Source organism: Panulirus ornatus, chromosome 27 (assembly GCF_036320965.1).
Source record: "Panulirus ornatus isolate Po-2019 chromosome 27, ASM3632096v1, whole genome shotgun sequence".
In the NCBI taxonomy this organism is placed as follows: Eukaryota; Metazoa; Arthropoda; class Malacostraca; order Decapoda; family Palinuridae; genus Panulirus; species Panulirus ornatus.
Genome location: NC_092250.1, coordinates 2575021 through 2601470, shown reverse-complemented (window position 1 = coordinate 2601470; position 26450 = coordinate 2575021). Strand labels below are relative to the sequence as shown.

General features: G+C 43.8%; 1 protein-coding gene across 1 annotated transcript; it reads right to left on the bottom strand.

Moving 5' to 3' along the window:
• Window positions 1-631: 631 nt before the first annotated feature.
• Window positions 632-4455, bottom strand: LOC139757533 (uncharacterized). The gene has a single exon (XM_071678091.1). The coding sequence runs from the start codon at window positions 4300-4302 to the stop codon at window positions 3076-3078; it is 1227 nt and encodes a 408-aa protein (XP_071534192.1). The 5' UTR covers window positions 4303-4455; the 3' UTR covers window positions 632-3075.
• Window positions 4456-26450: the final 21995 nt, after the last annotated feature.

Genomic DNA, 26450 nt, shown 5'->3' with positions numbered 1-26450 from the left:
ACGTCAATTAAGCTTGCATTCTTTAATAAGCTTTACTGTCAACGCAGCTGAGCCTGCATTCTCCACCATGAGAACTGAATTTGTATTCTTGCAGCCTGTGGCAATCGTGGCATTAATCACTGTGGCAATCATGGCATTAATCACTGTATTACTCTCACGATCGTCACAAAATTCATTCATATCAAACTTCCTTTATTTATTGACAGCAGCTCATACTTACTGACTTACCATAACCTATGTTTTTCACTTTTCTTCTTTGGGGCAAGAAAGTTTCAATATATATATATATATATATATATATATATATATATATATATATATATATATATATATATATATATATATATATATTGCTTTGTCGCTGTCTCCCGCGTTTGCGAGGTAGCGCAAGGAAACAGACGAAAGAAAGAAATGGCCCAACTGTTTCCTTGCGCTACCTCGCAAACGCGGGAGACAGCGACAAAGTATATAAATATATATATATATATATATATATATATATATATATATATATATAGAGAGAGAGAGAGAGAGAGAGAGAGAGAGAGAGAGAGAGAGAGAGAGAGAGAGAGCTTTTTTTTGTTGACAACAAAACCAGAAAACATAATTGAGGTTATAAAAAGACCAGAGATGTAAATTCACAGGATTTTCTTTTTTTATTATGGAAAATGTTTTACAATATATCTCCGCGGAGGAAGCACATAACATTTTGAAAAGGAAAGATCACATTTCATGTATTTTTTTATATTTATTAAACCTTACAGTCTCAGGTACGACCATCATTAATATTCCATTTATTATTTGTAACCAAGAACTCTTATTGTAACGGTACTTTATTTATTTATAGCTATTTAATAAACTTTTTTTTTTATAACAAATACTCTTTCTTAAAAAAATAAACAAAGGTTAGGCTAAGATCACGGGAGCTTTGTACTCGCTGTGCTAAGAATTCTGAAATCGCACTAAAATACTTCAGGACTTTTATTTAGCCATTCAAAATTAAAAAAAAAAAAATTGAAATATATCAATGGATGGTGTCCTCTTAGTTTTGATAGGGCATTTCAGAATTCCAGCAAAAAATGTCTCGCAGCCATTAACTGGATATGTGGAGCAGACTTCCAAAATGCAAACACCCCTCAGCCCGTTCACGAAAATCCGACGCCTCAGCGACTGGTCGATAACCGGACGACGTCATCAGGCCACCAGCCAATCGCGAGCGGTCGATGCGGCCCAGTCCGATCGCTCGACCGGAGTCGCTCGGCCACGTCTTTAGCGTGACCGACGGGTGTGTGAGGGAGTGTTTATATCGCACTAAAGAACATCTAACCGTAAGACTAAAAGACATGTAGTGACGAGCTTTACACAAACATTTCACCCTGCATAATTGAAGGACAAAAAAAGAAAAAAAAATATATATAATGTATATATATATATATAATGTATATAAATATATATACAGCAATGAATTTTGATCCATAGAAAGAACTCCAGGGTGTCATTTTCCCTTTACATCTGCTATACACAAAAATGCTAAGAAAATATACCTTTCCAGGCTTCCACTATGAGGATCAAAATCGCTCGCGGAACAAAAATACAAGAACTTTATTTCTTTTATTTTTAATTCACTCTTAACTTTGTATCACGGGGGGGGGGGGGGGCATATTACAGGAGAAGCAAAGAGTAGTAGCGTCTGGAACACACCGGTCCCAAGCATAAGTCACAGCCAAGGAACGAACGCCCTGCCTTTCCTCTGGTTCGTCTCAATAAAAAAAATAATAAATAAAATCCAGAGAACATGATATACCTACATATAAATATTTCCTGTTAAACTGGCATTAACATCTTTCCTTTTCATAAAAATATATTAGGGTGCAAATTGCCAGTAACTTCCACTGGAGAAAACCGTCCATTAACTTTATTTTTCTTGACATACACAGCAATTAGACTCGGGCATCACTCCAGTGGAAGTTGCAGAATTTGACCTCAAATGACTAGCTCCAAGATATGTCCGCGAAACCTTTACAATTAGTGAGCACAGAATTCTTTCCCACCCTCCATAACACAGAAACCTTTGGGCTTATTATTATTATTTTTATACAATAATAACACAATTCCGCCTTCTATGAACATGACCTGAGTTATAAATGCTTTATAACTTCTTTTCTTTTTTTTTTAACAAGATGCTTGGCGTTGATTGACCCTAAATACACAAGTATATCTTTGAGATTTAATCCTAAATGAACGGATATGACGGACTGGTATCTGGAAACTAGCGATGTCTGGCATCTGACACACATTACTCGCGTACGATAACCCTGCTGGGGGGGCCACAGCAAAACTATATTTCAAAATCTCTATATATATAAATCTTCATTTACAGACGTGAGAAAGAGAGAAACAAAAAAATGGTCAAATATCATCATTTCATAAACAACTTAATAGCATTTAAGAGATCGACTTTTGTAAAAGTTTATTTTAATATCTATCGTCCTTGGCACGCGCGCCATGGCGAAGTCATAACCCCGCACGAGCCTTCGTCTGCCGAGCAGAAGTTCACGTGAGCAACAGACACACACACACACACAGACAGACACACACACTGGCCTGATATTTTCCTCACGATGGAACCCATCCTCCTCCACCACTGTTTTCCAGCACAGTTCTATCACACTTGAGAGAGAGGGAGATGAGCACTTGGATAAGTATATATATATATATATATATATATATATATATATATATATATATATATATATATATATATGACACTAAACTTGCATATGTCCACCGTTGACTGGGTCTGTACAGTGGCGGCTTCAGCGTTGACGTGGGGGGGGGGTCATCTTGATGGGGGGGAAGGAGGAGGCGCGGTGATGACGGATGCTCCACCACCACCTCCTCCCACATGATCTGACCACCTCCCCTCACCGCCGCCGTCGGCCTCTCGGCTCATCTTCCCGCGGGCGTGGCGCGACTTCCAGCGGCACTCCAGGCTCGTGCGGGCCTTACTATGTTAGGAGATATATCTGGCATCACAGGTCAAGGGGTATGTGAGTGGTTGACGGGGCGGCGGTGCTACGCTGCCGTGGTGCTAGTGACCTCCCCCTCCGCCACCGCCGTCTCCGGCTTGCCCTCCGGCTCCTCCTCCTTCAGCTCAGAATCACAGGTGGAGGAGGAGGATGGGGGATCGGCGGCCTCGGAGGTATCACACGACACGCCACTGTCTGGCTGGCAGTCGCTGCCACTCTGCCCCAACTTGACGCGCGCCTCCTCCTCCTCACACTCGTCTCGAGTACCCACGCACATCGTCGTTACCGGAGACGGTGATCCGGGCGCACCAACCACCGCTCTCTTGGCGCACTCGACACCCGAATCTTGAGTGCCACTACCCACCAACGCCGCGGCAGGCCCTGACGATGCTGCTGGGGTCTTCACGTCGTGCGCCTCTCGTTGCTTCAGGTTCTCCTCTTCCATCTCGCTGTCGCTGCTGGAGTCGCTACTACTACTGCAGGAGCCGCTACTGGAGGAGGAGGACGACGACGACGAGGACGATGACCGGGTGTACGACGTGCGCCGCAGTTCGAAGTTCTCCTCCCGTAGCCGCTGGTTCTCCAACTCCAAGTTGTTAATCTCCGTCTGGAAGATGCTGATCTTCTGCGCAGTCTCGGAGTCGACTCGCACTTCGCCGGGGCCGACGGCGTCGTCGTCGTCGTCGTCCTCACCATCCTGCCGGAGGCGGTACCGGTGGCGCGCCCTCACGGCGCGGAGCTGACGCTCGAGCAGGTCCACCTTCTCCTCCAGGGCCAGGTACTCCTGCACCAGCTGCGCCTTCGTCATGGTGTCCAAGCGCTCGGCGTGAACGTCCTCGTAGGCCGTCCAGAACTCCCTCGTGAGGAACTCCTCCTCATCCTCGGGGGAGGAGTAGAACTCGTTGGACTGATCCTCGGAGTCTATGCTGAGCGAAGAATCACGATGGCGACGGGGGCCGCCCATGATATCGGTGTCCTGAAGCTGGTCATGCTCGGCCATCAAGAACTGGGTGGTGTTAAAAGGCGCCTCGGGCTTCGCCCGGATCCCATTCCGGGCGAAGCGCTGACGCGGCCTCTTCCTCCGTCGTCGGGTCTTCTTGCTCTTCTTACTGGGCGGAGAATCACTTTCGCTCTCCGCGGTGCCGGACGGGCGGCGGGTGCCCCTGTGTGGCCCGCAGATGGTGGGCAGGGTCACGGCGTCTACGGCTGCCAGGGCGCCCGAATCTAGCATGTTGACTCTCGGCGAGGGTAGCAAAACTTCGGTGCTCGTCATGTCACCAATCTCATATACAACACTGGACTCTATGGGCTAAGGTAATAAGGATGATATTTCCTTGCTCCAAGTTCGTCGCTGCCAGCCGCGTGGATAACCGTAGCTCGTACGTCCAAACACGATCATAGCAGCCGAGTGACTGTTTTGGAAGATGGTCTCGTTCCTACGGCCACTACCGGACGCGCACCGCCACCCTCCGCTACGCAGACTAGTCCCCGCTAACATTTATCCAAAATCTATCCAACCTCTACCCAGATCGCCATGATGGTATATTCATGACAATACTGGGTGTTCGTACTTGATATTCATCGTATATTCAAAGCCTAAATATTCCTTATTTAAAAATATTCTATTGAGCGGAAGAATACAGTGACGTCACATTGCTTCCACCCTCAGTGCTGTATCGAGTGAAGGAGCAGCGCGACGCCATTTTGGTGCGGTGGGAATATGAGTGAGTTTTTTAGCAGATAATCGGATATTAGTGTTGAATAAAATGAATGCAGACCTACAACGACATGTGGAGTGCATCGGGAAATACCAACAGCGGCTGACTTCGCAAGAGGGAAGTGTCATTCCCGAAGAGAAGCAGCGTTCAGCTGTTGACGGCCGTGTCCAGCCTCTCCCCTCCCTCCGATGCACCACTGCTCGTCAAGTTGTTTCATTTACCTCCTTCCTCCCCTCCCCCTCCACACCCTGCGCTCTTCCTAATAAAGTATATGCCTGTATGATGGATAAAGTCATCGGTGAGCACAACGTAATTTTAAGGTTCTACAACCCCGCTGTGTTGTGTGTGGGGGGAGGCTAAGGTTGTACTTCCTTTGTCCGCGAAATTTAGTTCCCTCAGGAGAGCGCCTGCGCGCACCCACCACACCACTTTAGCGACGCCAATACTTTAGCGATCCAGCGAGGCCATATTTGTTGATCATTGTCGTTCGTAAACGTGTTTTTTAAAAGAAAATATGGAACACATGTTGTCATGGAAGTGTTTGTAGAAAACTACGATACGCTATTTTTTTTAATTTTTTTTGGGTTGTAGAATTGTAGGGAGATGTGTTGTTGTTGTTGCAGTCCTGTTGCAAGGTGGCTCCTCGCCCCCGTAGGCCTACAACGTCATGGGTCGGTCGGCAGAGTTTATATATCTGCAGTGACGTCAATGCAATTACCATAATAATAATTATTATAACAGGCGTTGCTGGTGGTGGAGAACCTCATCTCGTTCTCTACCGAAATTCTACCACTTGTCCCGTGCATGACATTGCCATAGGGTGATTATTTTTCGATTATTTTTTTTTCAGTGGCGTTGTAGACTTAACTATCATTATTACATTGGTAATGTAATCTCCCAAGATAAGGTGGGTTTGCCATCGAATGGTCCGGTACTGGAGGTAGGCCGTGCCTTATCACGAGCCGGATTGAACTAGATTCATTTGTTGCCACGTAGCGCTTTATAAACCCTTAGCAATATATATACTTTACAATCATTTTGCTCCATTTACAACCGTGGGGGGTTATATGAATGGGGGGCTATGACTAGTATGGTATGTTGTAATGTTATACATAATTTTAGAGTGTAAATTACAACCTATTTTTTTTATATATATTTATGAAGGGCATTTGTATCAGCCTGTATTAACCCTATGACATTAATAGCTTTGCATAGTTTTCTAGACCCCGCCATACCTGTTCAAATATGGCCACATGTTATTCTGAGTGTGTTCACATAAGAGTCTCATCAAAGGTTGTGTCATGTATGTATCTCACGTGATAGGTTCCCTAATGATAATAATAATATGCAGCAGATGCTGGCAATTTAATCCATTAGCATACATACAGAACACCAGCTCATAATGCATGGCCTGGTGTAAGATGCACCATCTCCCCCCTCTCTCTCTCTCTCCCCCATGTCACTCGAATGAAGACTAGGCAACTGTGTGAGTGTATGTATGAGATATTCAGGATGTGTAGTGCGGCTGCCACGCATAGTGTGCAAGTGAATAACATACACACAAAAAGTAGTTGAATGAGAGAGTGTGTGTGTGTATGTGTGTGTCGTGATCTACCGTTCTAAGCCCCTTCCTCAATCCCCTTCCCCCCCTCCCTTGCACTCCCCCGACTGCCAACCAAGCCCGCTCTCACCTCTACACTCTCTACCCCCCTCCCCCACCCACTCCCACCGCAACCCACCCTCCCCCCCTCCAATACACTCCCAAACCCCTCCCTCCCTCCCACCATCCGTTTCCCCAACACCATATCTTTTTATCTTGCTTTACCCTCTTGTCTCTTCCCACGACATTCCAACCGTACAAACTCAACTTTGCATCGCCACTAAACTCGCATCTTGCCACAGTCAACCAGTGACGTTTTTCTACCCACCCCAACAGCCCCTCCTCCTCTGCTTCCTCCGCCTGTAACCCACCCCCCTGCTCCCTGCTTCCTATACCCCCCCCTCCCGCCCCATCGTCGGCCCCTCCCCGGTCCACGTCATCTAACACCCCCCTCCCTCCCTCCCCGGTGTCACACCCCCCCCTCACCGGCTCCCCATCCCCCACCTCCTCCCTCACCTTAGCTTGCTGCCCCCAGCGACCGTATCAACCTTCCTTTAGTATTTTCTTCGTCCAGGTTTCCTCTCCTGTCGTCTTCCGTTCTTCATCATATTTACTTCATCTTTCATCTCAGTGCATTTACTGGTCCTTACCCCTCCTCCTCCCTCCACCTCTTTCTTCCCTTCCGTAACACACACCCTCCCCACCACCCAACATCTCTCCTTCCTCATGGCATAACAGTTACTGTTTTCCCCTAAGACGTGTGAGAGACTCGCGTTCTCCCTCACACCCTCATCCACCACGTAAAAAAAAAGGAGAAAAAAAAATGGACTTTGCCTCGTCGCTCCCTATCAAACCCTCTTCATACATGAAGTGACATTACAGCAGTTCAGCATCACCCGCCTAACGACATCCCTGTAGTATCTTAAACTAAACTCTCTCTCTCTCTCTCTCTCTCTCTCTCTCTCTCTCTCTCTCTCTCTCTCAGGTATAGCCAGTACTTCAGTGGCTTTCTTGTTCCCCCTCCTTGGCCCAGATGGCCTCTCACTTTTGTCTCGCTATTTTTTTTTTTTTTTTTTTTGCATTCATTCCATATAACAAAATGAATCTCGCAATACTTGTAACAACCAGTAACCCACACGACTCTTGTCTTGGCCAGAAGGTTGTGGGGGTCAGATGAACCATTTGAGGTAGGTATTCTGTAGTTGCCTGTAACCATGACTGTATTCCTTGTTGCGTGATACAGTCCAATTTCATCATCGTGATTTTGCATTTATTTGGCTGTAATAACATTACTAAGGAGCTTATTTCCACTTTTCAATCTATTGTTTCCCCAACAATGATGTTAAATCTTTCTCCCCAAAGCTTTAGTTAACATTTGCAAGGGGTGTTAATTACTGTGTGTGTGTGTGTGTGTGTGTGTGTGTGTGTTTTAGTCGACAAATCATCTTTTACATTCCATATCCAGTCAGTCGACATGAGCGACACTTGTCTGGTTGTTACCACATCCCTCGATCATTTGCATCTAGGTGGTAATTATCCGTACGATTCCGTCTGTTAAATGCATGTAGGAATGCACGACCCATTCTCCTTTTTCACGTTTCATTCTCAAGCCCATTTGCATTACCCCGAACGCTAAAAATAAAATACGCATATCATCAGTCTTGAGGGTGTTGTTGTTCAATAGAAATGACCTGCATCAAAGACTTTGTATTTTCTCCCGGGGTGGGAGAGGGGTGGGGGAGAAGGTTAATATAACGAATGTATTTTGACGTCTCGTTAAAAGTTAACGAAAAGGTGAAGACCTGTTGATATATGCGCAGATTGCAAGGGACGATCATTTCTCACACACACACACACACACACTCACCATTGAAGCGCACACGGACGGCAGCAAGTTCCGCGCGTGGGCTACTACCCTGTTGTTGAGGTGGTGGCTGGCTGGCTGGCTGGCTGCGTGCGGGGCGATTGGCTCAGTCGACTACGTCTCGCTTCTAGCCAAGCGCTTGGCCACCACTCGAGGTGGCGGCTACCTACGTGGCCGGAGAGATGTTTGCTGTAGCGGGTTCTATGTAGGAGCCCCAAGCGTTCGCAGTGGTGTAGATATGGACGATTGAAAATAAGACGTGTGATATAGCGGAGTAGATAGGCGTTAGACATATATATGATACGATGTTGCCTTCTTATTGAGCTGTAAGTTAGTAGCGGGAATGAAGAAAATAATCAAAACTCATTTTCAACAGGTATCCATCATCATCATACTGTAGTTTAATCTTAGAACACGAGAAGATACTGCTTACGTTAACTCAGAGCGATTTAACTTTTAAAGATGATGATGCTAGTTTTATCATCTGGGGAGGGTGAGAGGGAAAAATTCTATTACTGTAGTTAGACGTCTTTGCTTTGAAACTCTTAAGACAATTTATAATTCAACCAAGACTATACAAGTTCATTGCAACGAAGTATATTGCACGAAGTGTCTTTGGGACAATGCCATAGCCGTGTGCTTGATACACTTCCTTTTAGGATGGATGGATGGCCAGTTTGTTCATGACTGCGCGAGGTGCAGTTCATGTTGTCTTTGCCGTCTGGAATTTTCAGTTCTGCCGACGCTTGTCGAGTTAATGGCAAGTTTTTACGTGTTCACGAGAGTAGAAATTCTTGGGGGCGTGGCACATCAAACAGCAGGCAGAACACGCAACTGAAGTAGATATATTTGGTTGTAATGTCGCACAAGAAATAAAATTGAGAAAAAAAAATTTTGGTTATGCCACTGAAGGGATTTGTAGTATGTTTGACAAGAACCTTGTCTGAAAAGCCACACCCAAATTTGAAGTCCTGGTTAAGATCCTAGTTAACTCTTCAGCAAACTGTGGCTCACTTGAGGCATGGGTAACTAGGCGGGGGTTTGAATGATGTCCCACAGGAGTGTGGGGAACCACAAGCCTAGTTTCTAATGAATGTTTTCCTTATATGACTGGTCGTCGGGTCTGGCTCCCTGGATGGAATTAATTTTTTTTTTTTTTTTTTTGACTTGAACCTCTGGACTGGTTTTCATAATGAACATCTCGCAAACAGAAAGTATTTAACTAAAAGTTGTTTGTTCACGACTTCGTTGCGTGGGAAGATCGGCATCGGATGAAAACGGTATCAGTAACCAACAACCAACACGTTTTCTTTCCGAGTATCTCTACCATTTTTTTTTTCGTTTTTTTTTTCTTTCTTTCTTTATGGAGACTTAAGTTGTAATAAGAGAGTCGTGCGTCTGGGTTTAATCTTGAAGTTAGACCAGATCAACTTAACAAGTCTTAAACGTTACTCTTCACAGTGAATGGCTTCTTGCTAAGTCAGGTCTTCATGTTAATACTGGCGCAACACGACACTTTATAATCATATCGCATCAGTTACGACATATTCGAGTCAATATTGTGACTAATGTGGATTCGAGTATAACCAAACGTCGTGTGGCAAAAGTATAAGTAGTAGTTGTAGTAGGTTGCAGTAATGAACCTGTATCACTACAGGCCAACCAGAACGAACTTATACGAAAACGCAGCGTTTAAATTTTTTTTTCTTGTGATTCTGCAAAATTAAGAAAACGAGGCGTTTATATATATTTTATTTTTTTCGCTAGTCTTGATATTTCAGTAAAACTGTCTCCACAACCATGAAACTAAAGTTAAACCTGCCAGTTTTTTTTTTTTTTTTAATGATGCAGGATCTATGTCGATAGTTTAAATCGTCCCTCTCTCTCACGCGTTTTAAATTTCAAGACATATTCCGCTGGAGGGGCAGCTCCAGAGTTGACAACTCAAACCCACCCGATAGATAAGTTTTACTTAGGAAGATATTTAAACATTACGAAGCATTACCCACAGCCATACACAAAGGCCATCCCTCTGCAACAACCAGTTTAACTAGAGCCAACTAATGAAGACTATGTGAGCTACTGGTACATGGCAAATACGTCAATCATCTTGAACAAAATGCAGCATATTTATCTTTCCATTAAATCTTACCTAATTAAATTTCAACTCGCACATTTCCTAATTACCAGACCAAATTGACTTCCTAAGTTTTCAGAACGAACCCACTCAGTTTTAACTATTAATGAATTATTTTAAAACATTCTATGTCATTAAGTAGCCAAATTCTGTTTCGCATTCTGGTTTAAGTTTCACTAAACTGCCAATCTTGACAGTGGTTGGGGTGGAGGTTGTTCTTGTGCAGCGGTCGTTAACATCTCGTACAGGTTCACTCGATGGGGTTGCGGTGACCTAACAGCAACCAGGGGACGAGGGATCTCTCGTGGGGGGGATATGACGGTGGCGGGACGATGCCACGGCTTCTCTGAATTATTCCAGGAGTTCGCCCATAGGGTTAGGTATATTTCCACATTGTCCTTGTATCTAACCATCAAACTGTATATTAATTTCGTTTAATAACCTTCCTGTTCGTATCCTTTGAAGCCTCGAGAGAAGGCTATTTTTAACTGAGCATCCTGGAGCTTCGAAGCTGCGCTCCATACAGGAGCAGGGTATATCTGACTCCTTGGGAGCGGCCGGCAAAGGCCCACTGCAAGACTCTAATACTCCTGTGTCCCTTGAAACAACCTAACCTAACCTTTATATAATATTCAGTGATGGAAATACGACCTAACCTCGACAATATATCACGTCAAATAGACTAATTTGTAATACACTTTCCTGGTGAAGATAATAAACCTAAACTACATTAATTTGCAAGAGCATTATATAGCCTGTTATAATACTAGTCTACTATATACTTTGTTATATGACCAAGACTATATCATTTCAAACTCTGTAATGTTGACCTGTGTGTATGTAAAATTACTGATGATCATGTTTTTACGAAGCCCATAATAATATTTATTTGTCTTGTGTTCCTGTCTGACAAGGCGTCCCATTATTACAAACACTGTCATGTGACACATATGTTAATCCAATAGCTGTCAAGATGACCATATGGACCAAACCAAATCTTATGTTCATTGCATTATAAATCACAACCTCTACAATGTTGTAGTACTTATACAACTATAACTTTGGTCCACCAGCGATTTATCAATGTGTGTTCTGTTGTGTCACAGAACAGCTTACTGTATTGTTATGTTTCATGAAAGTAAGCTTTTATTTCTCTAAGAAATTTAGTTGTTTTTAACAAAGAAATCCCAGGTTTTGTTATGACAGCTCTATACCAGTCCAAAATAAAGAATAGGATCCTTTATGATATATATATATATATATATATATATATATATATATATATATATATATATATATATATATATATATATATATTGTTTTATTCTGTATTTGCATTCATATAATTCTGTATTTGCATGCGTTATTTCCTCCTATTTTTTTCCTTCCATTGTACAGACAGAGTGTAATGACTTATTGAAGCAAGAAGATAAATGCAAGATTCTCATGTGTGGTCAACCAAGCACCACACTGTGGTACGGGTCAACCACATTATGTATCGGGACGACTTGTCTCTCATGGCGACGCGAACGCACGCGCGCGCGCGCGTGTTCCGACTCTCGGAAAACCCGCGGTACGAAGCGGTGAGGCCAGACGCGCGCGCGTGTGTGTGTATGGCAACCTCACATATACGTAGCAATGTAACTGAGGTGTTGTGATGCCAGAGGGTGTACGTGCGCAGTGCTACCCCTGTCTAGGAACTGGGTGTGACGAGGTGTGGCGGTAGACATGTTAATTAAACTACCATTTGGTCCACATGATCAGACAGACAGACCAGAGACACGCCGGCGTACGAAACTACGAACAGCATCTGATATTCGAGGCGGAGAGAGAGAGAGAGAGAGAGAGAGAGAGAGAGAGAGAGAGAGAGAGAGAGAGAGAGAGAGATGTCCCATCTCCGGCTGCGGGAGTAGGTGAGTTTGGGGAGGGAGGAGTGGTGGTGTGGTGTGGTGTGGGGTGTGTGGGGTATGGTGTGGGGGTGTGGGGGTTGGTTGGTTTCTGTGCACTGTCTGTTATTAAAGGGCACCTGTCCATGCCAACCTCGCCTGACAGCCAGCCACCATCCCAACGCTTCCCCCACCACTGCCAACACCCGTGACTCACTCCCTGGTGGGTAAGGCACCACCCCCTCCCCTCCACCACTGCCAACACCCGTGACACCGGCAAGTCACTGACACCACTCACCCACGCGCACAACCCATCTCATCCGTCACCACACAACCACAACCTGCCTCCCCACCTTTCCCCTCCTCACCACCAACACTGGCAACCGTGTTTCCACCACAACCATCATTAGAGTCAACCCCCTCCCCCAACAACAACACCCCCTCCCCCCTCCTCCCTCGTGAGTGACATCATCATGATCATCATCTTCCACCATCACAATCTCTCACGCTCCCAGCCAGAGCTTCCACAACCCGTTACAACACCAACGTCACTCAGGCAGTGTTGCCATTTCATCTGCATTCTTCCCCCCCTACAACCTACCATATCCCCACAACCCACCGTAACTACGTGTATACAACTGGCACTGCCGTACATACAACAGCCATTCTCACTACCCCACTGGTACAACCTCTATCACCAGGTTACGTAACTACCACAACCGTGAAAACAACACAACACACGGGCCTCAGTATCGGTCACAACACACACACACACACACACACACACACACACACACACTGCGAAGAAATCATAACATTACCCTGTCGTAACACAACAGTTATAACAACAACAGTGCAGGCGTGAGCCAGCGGGGGAAGGGAGAAACTGAGATGAACGAGAGGATTAAAGGAAAATGATAATCTCTCTCTCTCTCTCTCTCTCTCTCTCTCTCTCTCTCACTGGCTATCTCACATTCAACTCCGCAGTGACGAAACGGCTCAGTAACACCTCAACGACCAATTGACACCTCCTCCTCTCCCTTACAACTCTAAGACATCCCCCCTCCCCACTCAGGTCTTCTGTGTATAGATTTTGGAGTGACCAGACCGGCTACACACACACACACACACACACACACACACACACACACACACACACACACACACACTCACATCGCGCAGCAACCACCCACTGACTTAACCGCTGACTTACCCACTGACTTACCTACTGACTTACCCGCTGACTTACCCGCTGACTTACCCACTGACCTATCCGCTGACTTACCCACTGACTTACCCCCAACCACATCACCTGGACCTCAGTCAACAGATCTGAGAAGGAGCGACTCCATCATCCTCGCCACCGTCGCCCCCGGCGAGTAAGAGATCCCACTTCTCCTAGTTGCAGTTGCGCACTGATACCACATTCACACTTAACCACTATGAGACCCAAGACCCATCCTAACTACTGTGACCATCGTTAATGACCTGTCGACTACCGCCTGGGCCTGGGTAGAGACCTTGTTCACACAACCAACCCTACGCTTGTTACAACCCCTACCATTCTGTTTCTTGTTACAACCCCATTCTCCCTCATAGTTTATTTTGTCTATAAACTTTCATCATTTGGCAGCATTTAAATCAATAAATAGTCAAGTAAAGTAATAATAATAATAATAATAATAATAATAATGATAATAACTATTATTATTATAATTTCAAACAACAAAGTTACTAACAATGCTGGAGTAAGGCATTGTGTTGAACCATTTCAATTCATACCTTTCCTCCCATGACTCGTAGGTCGAAGTTCACTATCATTAACGAACTACTTACCCCCTTACATACATAGGCTACAGTCTCCACGAATGAAAAAAAAAAAAAATCGTGATGAATTCGTCTCTTCGTCCCCTCTACATTAGGGCTATTTTCACGCTGGAAGAAGGCGAGGAGGATGTCGAAGTTTACGATAGAAGGACTTTAGTCCCTCCGTCCCCTGCTGACAAGGGCCATTTTTCTGTAGTTCCCCGCGGAAGTTGAGGACATGGAAGGGGGAAGACAAAGGACTTCGGATTCTTTGTTCCCTGTTGACAAGGGTCATCCCCCCTCCCCACCCTTCTACGAACACAGGAAAGACCATTGAAGTGAAGGCTAATGGCGGTTATATATATATATATATATATATATATATATATATATATATATATATATATATATATATATATATATATATATATACCCTAGCCTGAGCCAGGTACCAGAGTTATCGACCAACCCCTGAGGGTTGGATGAACAGCTGGGTTGACTGTGGGCCGACTGCCGCGTCCAGGATTCGAACCTATGCCACGCTCGACCCTGGGCGGCACCCGTGAACGCGTCACGGCCATCACTGTCGTACATGGAAGAACTGGGGTCTGTATCATTCGTGTGTGATCATATGTGTCTGCTTCCCCACCAGAGTGTGTTCCATAAGGTGGGTTTCAGTAACGCTGTATCGCAATTCTTACGTTATTATTCATCTGAGAGGCTTGTGAGTGGTGAAGATACACTGATCTGATCTCCCCCCACCCCCAGGTCAAAGGTCAAGGCGCGGTGTCCAAGTGTTGTATCGATGTGTTCAAGGGTCCTTGTGTCGTGGTCAAGGGTCGTATACCGTCGTGTTCAAGGGTCGTATACCGTCGTGTTCAAGGGTCGTATACCGTCGTGTTCAAGGTGTCGTACACCGTCGTGTTCAAGGGTCGTATACCGTCGTGCTCAAGGTGTCGTACACCGTCGTGCTCAAGGTGTCGTACACCGTCGTGTTCAAGGTGTCGTACACCGTCGTGCTCAAGGTGTCGTATACCGTCGTGTTCAAGGGTCGTATACCGTCGTGTTCAAGGGTCGTATACCGTCGTGCTCAAGGGTCGTACACCGTCGTGCTCAAGGTGTCGTATACCGTCGTGCTCAAGGTGTCGTACACCGTCGTGCTCAAGGTGTCGTACGATACCGTCGTGTTCAATGAAGTTAACTACACAAGAGGCGCACTTGGTGACGACGGGACGACCTGACACACCTCATTAGGGATCCGACCAACACGTCCCTGGGACCACACCAAACCTTCGAGAAGACAAGTCAACCTTCCCACGACAGATCCCACAGAACATCCCAAAAATGGGAAGCGAAGACATGTAGCTGCATCTACTACATTTCCAAAGAGGATGTTAACTAATTTCTATGCAAACCTGTCGTCTTAAGCAACCCTAGATAATTCAGAAAATAGAAATGTAACCTATATATAGAAAAAATGTAATCATATATATATATATATATATATATATATATATATATATATATATATATATATATATATATATAGATAGATAGATAGATAGATAGATAGATAGATAGATAGATAGATAGATAGATAGATAGATAGATGGATAGATAGATAGATAGATGGATAGACAGGTAGACAGATAGATAGATATGGTAATCGGAAAAGAATTTAGAAATAGCAATAAAAATCTATCACTAGAAAGAGTTAGACCAGAAAGACATGGAGACTTAATTACCTTGTTCAGGTGACCTTAATCCGTAATACTGTAATTATCAATGATAATCATCGTGATAGTATCCATGATTATTTATCATCTGTATATATCATTAATGGTAATTATCACAGTGTGAAGGTCTTATAAATAATGATTATAAATAGTTTATAGCTCGATGGTTATTGATAAACATGGTAAGTGTCAATGCAGATTATTACAGAAAGGTAATTTACCGAGAAGGAAAGGTAATTTACAGAGAAGTAAAGGTAATTTACCGAGAAGGAAAGGTAATTTACCGAGAAGGAAAGGTAATTTACAGAGAAGGAAAGGTAATTTACAGAGAAGGAAAGGTAATTTACCGAGAAGGAAAGGTAATTTACAGAGAAGGAAAGGTAATTCACAGAGAAGGAAAGGTAATTTACCGAGAAGGAAAGGTAATTTACAGAGAAGGAAAGGTAATTTACCGAGAAGGAAAGGTAATTTACAGAGAAGGAAAGGTAATTTACAGAGAAGGAAAGGTAATTTACAGAGAAGGAAATGTAATTTACAGAGAAACATAAGAGAAATTTGAAGAAGGTTTAAAAAGAAATTGTAAATGACATTGCAAAAAGGTCACTTAGATGAAAGATAAGTAACTTCAAGCAAACCTGTTAAGTACACTTATAAGTGATAAACTTGATGAAAGCACTACAGAAGATATCTATAAGTAAAACAAGATATTTCAAATAGGGTTGATGGGTATACTTAAAAAAGTAATGAAATACAGTATTGCTGAACATGTAAAAAGTTTAGTGTAGTAACGTTACTTATGACTTATGAAATAAGTAGAAAAGTAATCATATTGTAACGAGGACCTACCAACAGTGTTGCAAAGAATCATTAACTGTAATTTTAAGCAGTGTTGCCAAGATATTTGAAACAGGGGTTATTATAAATAATGTAGAAAAGAATACTTAAAAGATAAATAAATAGTAACTTATAGATGGAATGCTCCGTGTATACTTCATGCAGTGTTCCTAATGTAATTTAGCAGGTGTTTCTAGTCATTCAGGCAGTGTTCCTAATGTAATTTAGCAGGTGTTTCCAGTCATTCAGGCAGTGTTCCTAATGTAATTTAGAAGGTGTTTCTAGTCATTCAGGCAGTGTGCCTAATGTAATTTAGCAGGTGTTTCCAGTCATTCAGGCAGTGTTCCTAATGTAATTTAGAAGGTGTTTCTAGTCATTCAGGCAGTGTGCCTAATGTAATTTAGCAGGTGTTTCTAGTCATTCAGGCAGTGTGCCTAATGTAATTTAGGCAGTAATCTTAATGTAATTTACCGGGTGTTTTTAAAGTTATTCATAGAGTGTCCCTAATGTAATTTTCGCAGTGTTCTTAATGTAATTTATCAGGGGTTTGTAGACTTATTCAGGCAGTGTTTCCAATGTAATTTTGGCAGTGTTCTTAATGTAATTTATCAGGGGTTTGTAGACTTATTCAGGCAGTGTTTCCAATGTAATTTTGGCAGTGTTCTTAATGTAATTCATCAAGTGTTTCTAGAGTTATTCAGGCAGTGTTCCTAATGTAATTTATCGGGTGTTCTTAATGTAATTCATCAGGTGTTCTTAGTGTTAGGCAGGCAGTATTCTTAATGTAATTTGTCAGGTGTTCTTATTGTTAGTGAGGCAGAGTTCCTAATGTAATTCAAGAAGTGTTACCACTATTATTATGGCAATATATCTTAAGTAATTTAGGAAACTTGCCATATATAATTATGGCAGGAGTACTAAAGTAATTTAGGTTATATTTGTCATGTAATTTAAGCAGTGTAACATAATCTATTAAGGTAATTTTCTCATGTACTCTACGCAGTGCTCCGTCAATGATATATGAAAATTTACTTGTGTAATCCAGTGTTCCATGGTTAATTTTGATACTTTTCTCTTGTACGATTTATGCAGTGTTTCTTAAGTAACTTAAAAGTGTTATATATACAGTCTAGGCAGTGTTCTATGTCGTACTGAAACATGAAAGTATTTTTATATATGTGGTGTGGGAGGAGATATGGAAACGAAGGGGGGGGGGAATCAAAAGTAATTATAAGTGATCGGGGGAGCTGAGAAAACTTTGAAATGAAGGCGCGAAAATTGTAAGTAACGCTGGCAAGGACACTTGTGAGAAACGGAAGTGATCATAAGTAGTGTGTTGGTGAAAGTACTTACAAGAAACAGGAAAAAAAGTAATGAGCAGTTGTGTTACTAAGGGTACTTATAAAACAAGTGATTGTAAGTATCATTCGTAAGGATGTGTAAAAATGAACAGATGAAATAAGTGATTATAAGTGTAATATTGGTGAACGATATCAAAGAGACACACAAGTAAATTGTAAGTGCCTTTGATGACGACTTGGAAAGTATAAGAAAATTCAAGTATTTAGAAAGATGAAGAAATAACGAAAAGTTGATAAGTTACTCAAACTGTGTTTCACCTTTTAACTTTCTGCCTTTCATTTCATTGTACAGAAATAAGAAAAAAAAAACACTTTAATGTACCGAAATAAAAATCAAATCTTTTTTAAAGTACCGAAATAAAAATCAAAAATTTTCAGTGTACCGAAAAATCAAAAATTTTAAACGTACCGAAAGAAAAATCAAAAATTTTAAACGTACCGAAAGAAAAATCAAAAATTTTAAACGTACCGAAAGAAAAATCAAAAATTTTAAACGTACCGAAAGAAAAATCAAAAATTTTAAACGTACCGAAAGAAAAATCAAAAATTTTAAATGTACCGAAAGAAAAATCAAAAATTTTAAACGTACCGAAAGAAAAATCAAAAATTTTTAATGTACCGAATGCCATAAATATATATATATAGTCTATGACCCTCTCCCATGACCTCGATGGCCAGAAACTGGACATAGACTCAAAACGAAGACACAGATACCAGTGTACTGATTTACTACATCTCGCAGAATATATATATATATATATATATATATATATATATATATATATATATATATATATATATATATTGAAGCCCAAACTGGGAACTGCGTGCCATGTCAGGGGAAATGAAAATGCAAGTAATCCGAATGGAAAATGAATAATGTAAACCAAAATGAAATTACCACAATGAATAACTGGCCAGGTGAGAGAACTCGTGACACACACACACACACACACACACACACACACACACACACATGCACATAGACAGACAGACAGACACACACACACATATATAGTAATAATTCTCATATATAAAGTCTATTTATGGACTGGTAAGGTTTTTCTTCATTTAATTGAACCTAAGTTTTATGAAAGATTTTCTTTCTTTTCTTTCTTCAACAAGATTTTCGTAGACGGAATATAAATAGTTGTCAATTTTAAGAAATGTAAAATGTGATGAAGTAATCCTTCCCATCCATTTCTACTTTTCTAAAAGAAGGAACAGAAAAGGGGGCCCAAGTGAGGATTTTCCCTAAGCTCAGTCCTCTGCTCTTGACGCTACCTTGCTAATGCGGGAAACGTCGAATATATATATATATATATATATATATATATATATATATATATATATATATATATATATATATATATATATATGAATGTAAAGTGCGTTCGATGCAGTTCGTTAAATTAGGCTCATATCGTTTTTATTAATTAACCTTTTACTACAAAAGGCTATTAAGTCTCAATTACATTCTCAGTACAGTAATTAACGTAATCTTATTGAGGTAATGTTCGCAGGGCCGTGTATGCAGCGAGAACATCAACCATTGTAACCATCTCTGGACACACCTGGAGAAGGTGTTTCCCAAATGACCCTTGACCGCTACTGCTGGTCATTATCCACCCTGACACTGACGGCCTCATTGTAACGACCCTTGGCAGCTGACGGGTCCGGAGCCCCCAAATAACCTGACCAACCGCAAGGTCGTTTTTCTCGGTGTCGAAGTGCATTGTTGGGGGGGGGGGGGGGCAGACTCGTGTGTGGTGGTCGTCCAAGGCAGTGAAGCAGGAGGTATAGCCGCCAGGAGAAGAATATCCAGGGGAAAATATACACATCGTTACGATTCATCGAGGTAATTAAGTAATTCCACAAAGTGGCCACCAATTAATTCAGGTAATTAAGTAGTTTTTTTTTTCTTTTTCTTTTGGCATACAAGATGAGGTGAGGGACGTGTGGCGAAAAAGACAACGAAAAGTTTTAATCGGATTAGATTGGACGCGTTTAATATATATATATATATATATATATATATATATATATATATATATATATATATATATATATGGTTAAATGAGGGGTAAAGAAGTAGATCAGTGCATAGGAAGCTACATGAGTAAGAAGGTAAAGAGACCAACAGGAAAAAAATGATAATGTTATTCCATTCTTGCACGACGGGGAACGACCCTTTGAACACGACGTGAGGACACACGGGGTCATATAGTCGTGCTCGAGGGGTCCGAAACACCGTGTTCGAAGGTCCGGATCGTCGTGCTCAAAACTGTCGGACTGCCACGTCCAATTGGTCGCTCCGTTGCGCCCACGAGCCGTCCACAACAGCTACCAGACCCAACGGCCCCTAAACCGACTGCAACCCTTCCTCACTAACCATCCCTCTCCTGTCCTCCAGCAGATAACCTGGTCATAGATCATCAGGTCTTGTGTTATCTGTCCTTCCCATGTTGTACTGTCCTCCAGCAGATAACCTGGTCATAGACCATCAGGTCTTGTGTTATCTGTCCCTCCCATGTACTGTCCTCCAGCAGATAACCTGGTCATAGACCATCAGGTCTTGTGTTATCTGTCCTTCCCATGTTGTACTGTCCTCCAGCAGATAACCTGGTCATAGACCATCAGGTCTTGTGTTATCTGTCCTTCCCATGTACTGTCCTCCAGCAGATAACCTGGTCATAGACCATCAGGTCTTGTGTTATCTGTCCTTCCCATGTTGTATTGTCCTCCAGCAGATAACCTGGTCATAGACCATCAGGTCTTGTGTTATCTGTCCTTCCCATGTACTGTCCTCCAGCAGATAACCTGGTCATAGACCATCAGGTCTTGTGTTATCTGTCCTTCCCATGTACTGTCCTCCAGCAGATAACCTGGTCATAGACCATCAGGTCTTGTGTTATCTGTCCTTCCCACGTACTCCCCCACCCTCACTAAGAGACCACTCACCTCATGACCTCTCCCAAGATAAACCCCATCACGCCATGACCTTTGACCCGACTTTCTCCTGTGTCACTCCCATCACCATATTCACCCTACCCTCATTCGCTCTTACGTTAACCATCGCCTTACCCCAGCACCCATTCCCCCTTTTACCCTCCACTACCTACCGCCACCTACCCCCCCCCCCCCCCCGCGAACCATCTGCATGACCACCTCGCCTTTAATGCTGCAGTCCCAGTGTGCGACCGGAGTGTTACATGACGCAGGGGTGAATCACGCAGCAAAATCAACTTTATTGGTATGGGCCCAAAGGGCTCATTACCGGCCGGTGGTGTGCCTGATGTATTGGCCCTTACTGTGGCCGGATCATTATCTGATGAGAATGCATTCCCGGGCTATGTATACTGTATGATTTATTCCGGCTGTATGGATGATTACAGCGCGCCTGCAATAATCAATACAGTCACCCCCCCAGGTGAATGTATTCGCGTGTGCCTCTACGATCTAGAATACAGTAGGTATGCTGTATGACGAAGTATACAAGGTGTGTGTGTGTGTGCTTGTTGAATCCTGATGCAGTAATTACCATAGAGTTACTCATGTGTGATTAGGGTTACTGTAACAATCTAACGACCCCGATCACCATGGTAGGGATGGTAGGGCTGGGGGAATAGTCCAGAGTGCCAGCCAATCAAAACAGGTGGTTTAGGGTGACGTCACAGCCCTGAGCGAATCAGGAGACAGGGAGGACACAAAAGGGGGTTAGGTTGTGGGACAGTGACAACAACATGGAGGGAGGAGGAGGTGGTGTTGTTAATAACCCCTAGCCAGGCCCAGCCCAGCCCAGACCGCGGCCAACCCATCTTGTCCTAGCCAGCCAGCCCAGCCCAGCCCAGACAGCGACCATCCTATCTTGTCCTAGCCAGCCAGGCCCAGCCCAGCCCAGACAGCAACCAACCCATCTTGTCCTAGCCAGCCAGACCCAGCCCAGCCCAGACCGCGACCAACCCATCTTGTCCTAGCCAGCCAGCCCAGTGCAGGATAGACCACAACCACACACCGTCCTCTCTTAGCCTAGCTAACCAGGCAGGCAGCCAAGCCTAGCTTAGCTAGCCTAGCCCCCAGCTAGCTTAGCCCAGAGAGGGGGGGGGGGCTGCTCCTGAGAGTGTTTACGTTTCTTAAACCAGGCTACCTGGGGGAAGGGGGAGGGGTGGCTGTTGCTAGGTGAGTCGTGTAACCAACCAGCACAAATACAGGATGAAGACGTGTGTGCGGTTCTCCCTGGCTGGTGTGACCTGGACCACGGTGCCTCGACCCGCGTGGCTGAAAGAGAGACATCTTTCTCTCTTGTCCTGGAGAGAGAGAGAGAGAGAGAGAGAGAGAGAGAGAGAGAGAGAGAGAGAGAGAGAGAGAGAGACTGCTCAACCACACTGTCACCAATGTGTATAGTGTCTCTCCCTCTGACCCTTCACCTGTCGCTAATATATATATATATATATATATATATATATATATATATATATATATATATATATATATATTTTTTTTTTTTTTTTTTCATACTATTCGCCATTTCCCGCATTAGCGAGGTAGCATATATATATATATATATATATATATATATATATATATATATATATATATATATATATATATATACATATATATATATATATATATATATATATATATATATATATATATATATATATATATACATTGTCGTACGTCGCCTGGAGCTGCGACAGAAACGCATCACATCCACCACGTGCCAGGCATCAACAGATGGCCCCTTACGGAAGAATGACTGGATTGACCTCGCCCTGGACTCCTTCCCGGACCCTCATCATGTTGACCTGGGAGGTCACTACTGACCTGATTTATACGAACATCACCTTGCGTCAGCCTGGTCACTACAACCCCCCTCACTGTAATCACCGTACTTGGGTGCGCTGCTGGCTGGCTGGCTGGGGGGGTGGTTAGCGAGAGAGGATGAGGCCTGGATTGGTGCCGGCAGCTTAAAACCCTGCCAGCTTTAAGGTGACCCGAGCCCGTACATCACTCCCATGTGCTACCAATCTCTCTCTCTCTCTCTCTCTCTCTCTCTCTCTCTCTCTCTCTCTCTCTCTCTCTCTCTCTCTCTCTCTCTCTCACGGAGGAGTGTGTATCCCCTGACGTGAGGATAGCCCTGGGCGTGCGGGCGTGAGAGGGTGGGTGTGTGATGGAGGATGCTTGTGGACGGTGGTCTTGCGAACGGAAACCCACTACTGCAGCAGCAGGAGCACCAGTAGCAGGAGCAGGAGCTTCTTCCAGTCCCCGTGTGGCGCGTCCGGGACCAGAACCAGCGAGTGTGGCTCCAGCCGAAGGCCCACGTTGCATACCATGGCCACCACCTGGCAGCAAGCAACGCTTGCAGGGGGCCTTGGCGAACGGCGGGAGATCCGCAGGGCTCCACACACACTCCCACCAAGAAAAACAGGCACGATCATGGTAAGGCGTCGCACAGAAGTTCTATGGCTACTCCTAGCCACCCAGGGACCAACACCCTCTGTGCCAGTGCCTTTGAGAAAACCAGCCGAGCGAGGCAGCTCCGTGAGAGACAGAACTGGACAGCCCCCTCCTACCATGCGAGTTCACGTGTGTACACTGAGCCTACACGGTAGCACGTATGAACACCGTGTTTATTCCAAGCAGCGACGCCTCTACACGTGGAGAGTCGGTGCCATGCTGAAACATGAGACAGATGGAAGGCAGAGATGATGGCAAATGTTCATAACGCAGTTGAGAAAGTGAAGCACGTACATGCCTGGGGAGTTTAAGTTTCGCATCGGTGTATTATCAGGAGGAGTGCAGTTTAAGGCTAGGGTTAATTGGGCAGTTTGTACAGTACTTGTTCAGTCACTACAGTGTGAATATGTTCTGTAAGTTGTCATTTGCTGGGGAATGAGGGAAGTAACTAGAGGCGTAGGTCAAAGTGCATGGCTGGGGTTAAGCCAATTTTTATATCCCTGCTTGTGGGTTGTGGGTTGGTTTTAAAAACTGTCTGGGAGGGAGAGATCTCGCTAGGTAGGGGGGGCGGCGCTGGTGCAGAGAAATAAAAACTGGTAGCCAGGCATGTCGGGGCTGGGTTATACTGCAACCATTTTTGTCTCGATGTGTGTGTGTGTGTGTGGGTGAGGCTTCATGATGGTGGGTTTGGAAAGGCAACCACAGAATGTTATGATTGTTTCCTAAAGTATGGATAAACCAATCATGTGAAGCGTAATGTACGGTGTGTGTGTGTGTGTGTGTGTGTGTGTGTGTGTGTGTGTGTGTGTGTGCTAATAATCCTTTATATCAGAATTTGTGTATACATTAATAACCTAACACTGTAGTTTGTATTACGTTGATACGTATTTTTATGAATAAACGCTAACTGAGACACCCCTCTTGATATATATATATATATATATATATATATATATATATATATATATATATATATATATATATCAAACCACGTATGGTTCAGCTTTTCCTTCGTCTTAGGTCACTGTCCATGTGCCATCTCCCAGGTGACTGGCCAAGCATCACTCCCACTTTAACCTCTCATTCCCCACTCACAGACTCCCCCCCCCCCTCCCACCTACATCACACTGGGTAAAAAATCATCATTGACCACGTAATAACGAAGACTTTTAATGAGGTGGAGTCGCAAACCACACATCACACGGCTCCCAATCACCTCTCTCTCTCTCTCTCTCTCTCTCTCTCTCTCTCTCTCTCTCTCTCTCTCTCTCTCTCTTCAGCCACCTGTACCCGTCTATTTTCCCCCCACAACATTACCCCTCCTGTCTTATTCCCTCGTCCCCTTCTGTCCTGGTGGACGGGTAGAGGAGCTTGTCTGTTTGATCAACTTGTCTCTCTCTGGTGGTGGATGGGGGTGGAGCCTTCTGCTCCAATATCCTGTCCTTATCTGTACAGATTAGGAGTGTAGGATCCTACCACGTGCTGTCCTCCAGCAGATAACCTGGTCATAGACCATCAGGTCTTGTGTTATCTGTCCTTCCCATGTACTGTCCTCCAGCAGATAACCTGGTCATAGACCATCAGGTCTTGTGTTATCTGTCCTTCCCATGTTGTACTGTCCTCCAGCAGGTAACCTAGTCATAGACCATCAGGTCTTGTGTTCTCTGGGGTGTTCACCCACGTGTTCAACATCACCTCTCCACTTCCCGCCAGTATGACCTCACCTCTGTGTTCACCACACTGTCCAACCCTCCTCCCAGCCACGCCCAGGTCCTGACTCTCTATCGTCCATCCCTCCCTCCTGCTCGCCACTGCCCACAAGGGACGCGATTCCCAGCTCACAATAAACCCGAGGCAGCTTTTTGCAGCGAGAATCAAAAATTCCCTTCGCACACCACCCCACACGACCCTTCCCTCTCTCTCTCTCTCTCTCTCTCTCTCTCTCTCTCTCTCTCTCTCTCTCTCTCTCTCTCTCTCTCTCTCTCTCTCTCCCCAGGGGTAACCTTTATTCTTGTCGGCAGCAAGATTCTCAAGCGGGTCGGCCCACCATCCATAGCATTCTTATCACACACACACACACACACACACACACACACACACACACACGGCTCTGGACGGATACAAATATGCTCACAGTGTTCTCATCTTTTCCCTCTCGGACATACTGATCGACACAGCAAATTCTGCTCGGTCCACAACACCACGATCTATGCTGCATTAACTTCCTTGTTTCCCCCCGACAATGTCATACGAAAATACATCAACAATATATCAGGGAACGAGTTAAGGAAGGCTTGAACACAAACGTAATCAATAGTAGCCATATGAGTGGTCCTGAAAAGTACCATATATATATATATATATATATATATATATATATATATATATATATATATATATATATATATATATATATGTGTGTGTGTGTGTGTCTGTGTGTGTGTGTGTGTGATTATTACACGAAAGTGCACTTAGGAACTTTTTGTGTTTCATTTTCCCCGTGGACTCATAGGAATATATATATATATATATATATATATATATATATATATATATATATATATATATATATATATATATATATATACCTTACTACCGTAAAACTAGGAGATCTACCTCCCCCCCCTCCCCCTAGTGGCAAACCACGACCACATGTCAACATACAAATACCCTTGTCACAAGCACAGCAATTAACCCAACCAACCCACCCAAATAAAGGTAGTAAATAAAAAGTACTGGAAACCTTATATATACACACACATAACGTGTGTGTGTGTGTGAGAGAGAGAGAGAGAGAGAGAGAGAGAGAGAGAGAGAGAGAGAGAGAGAGAGAGAGAGAGAGAGAGAGTTTTGCAATCGGCATGTACCAACCCCACTGTGTGTCTTCCAAGCACCGGGTCCAACCCAGGGGTGTACGTATTTTTAACCTCACCCAACCCAAACATTTGTGGTGTTGGAACACACACACACACACACACACACCGTCCGATAGCCTGGTCCCGGCTCTCTCTCTCTC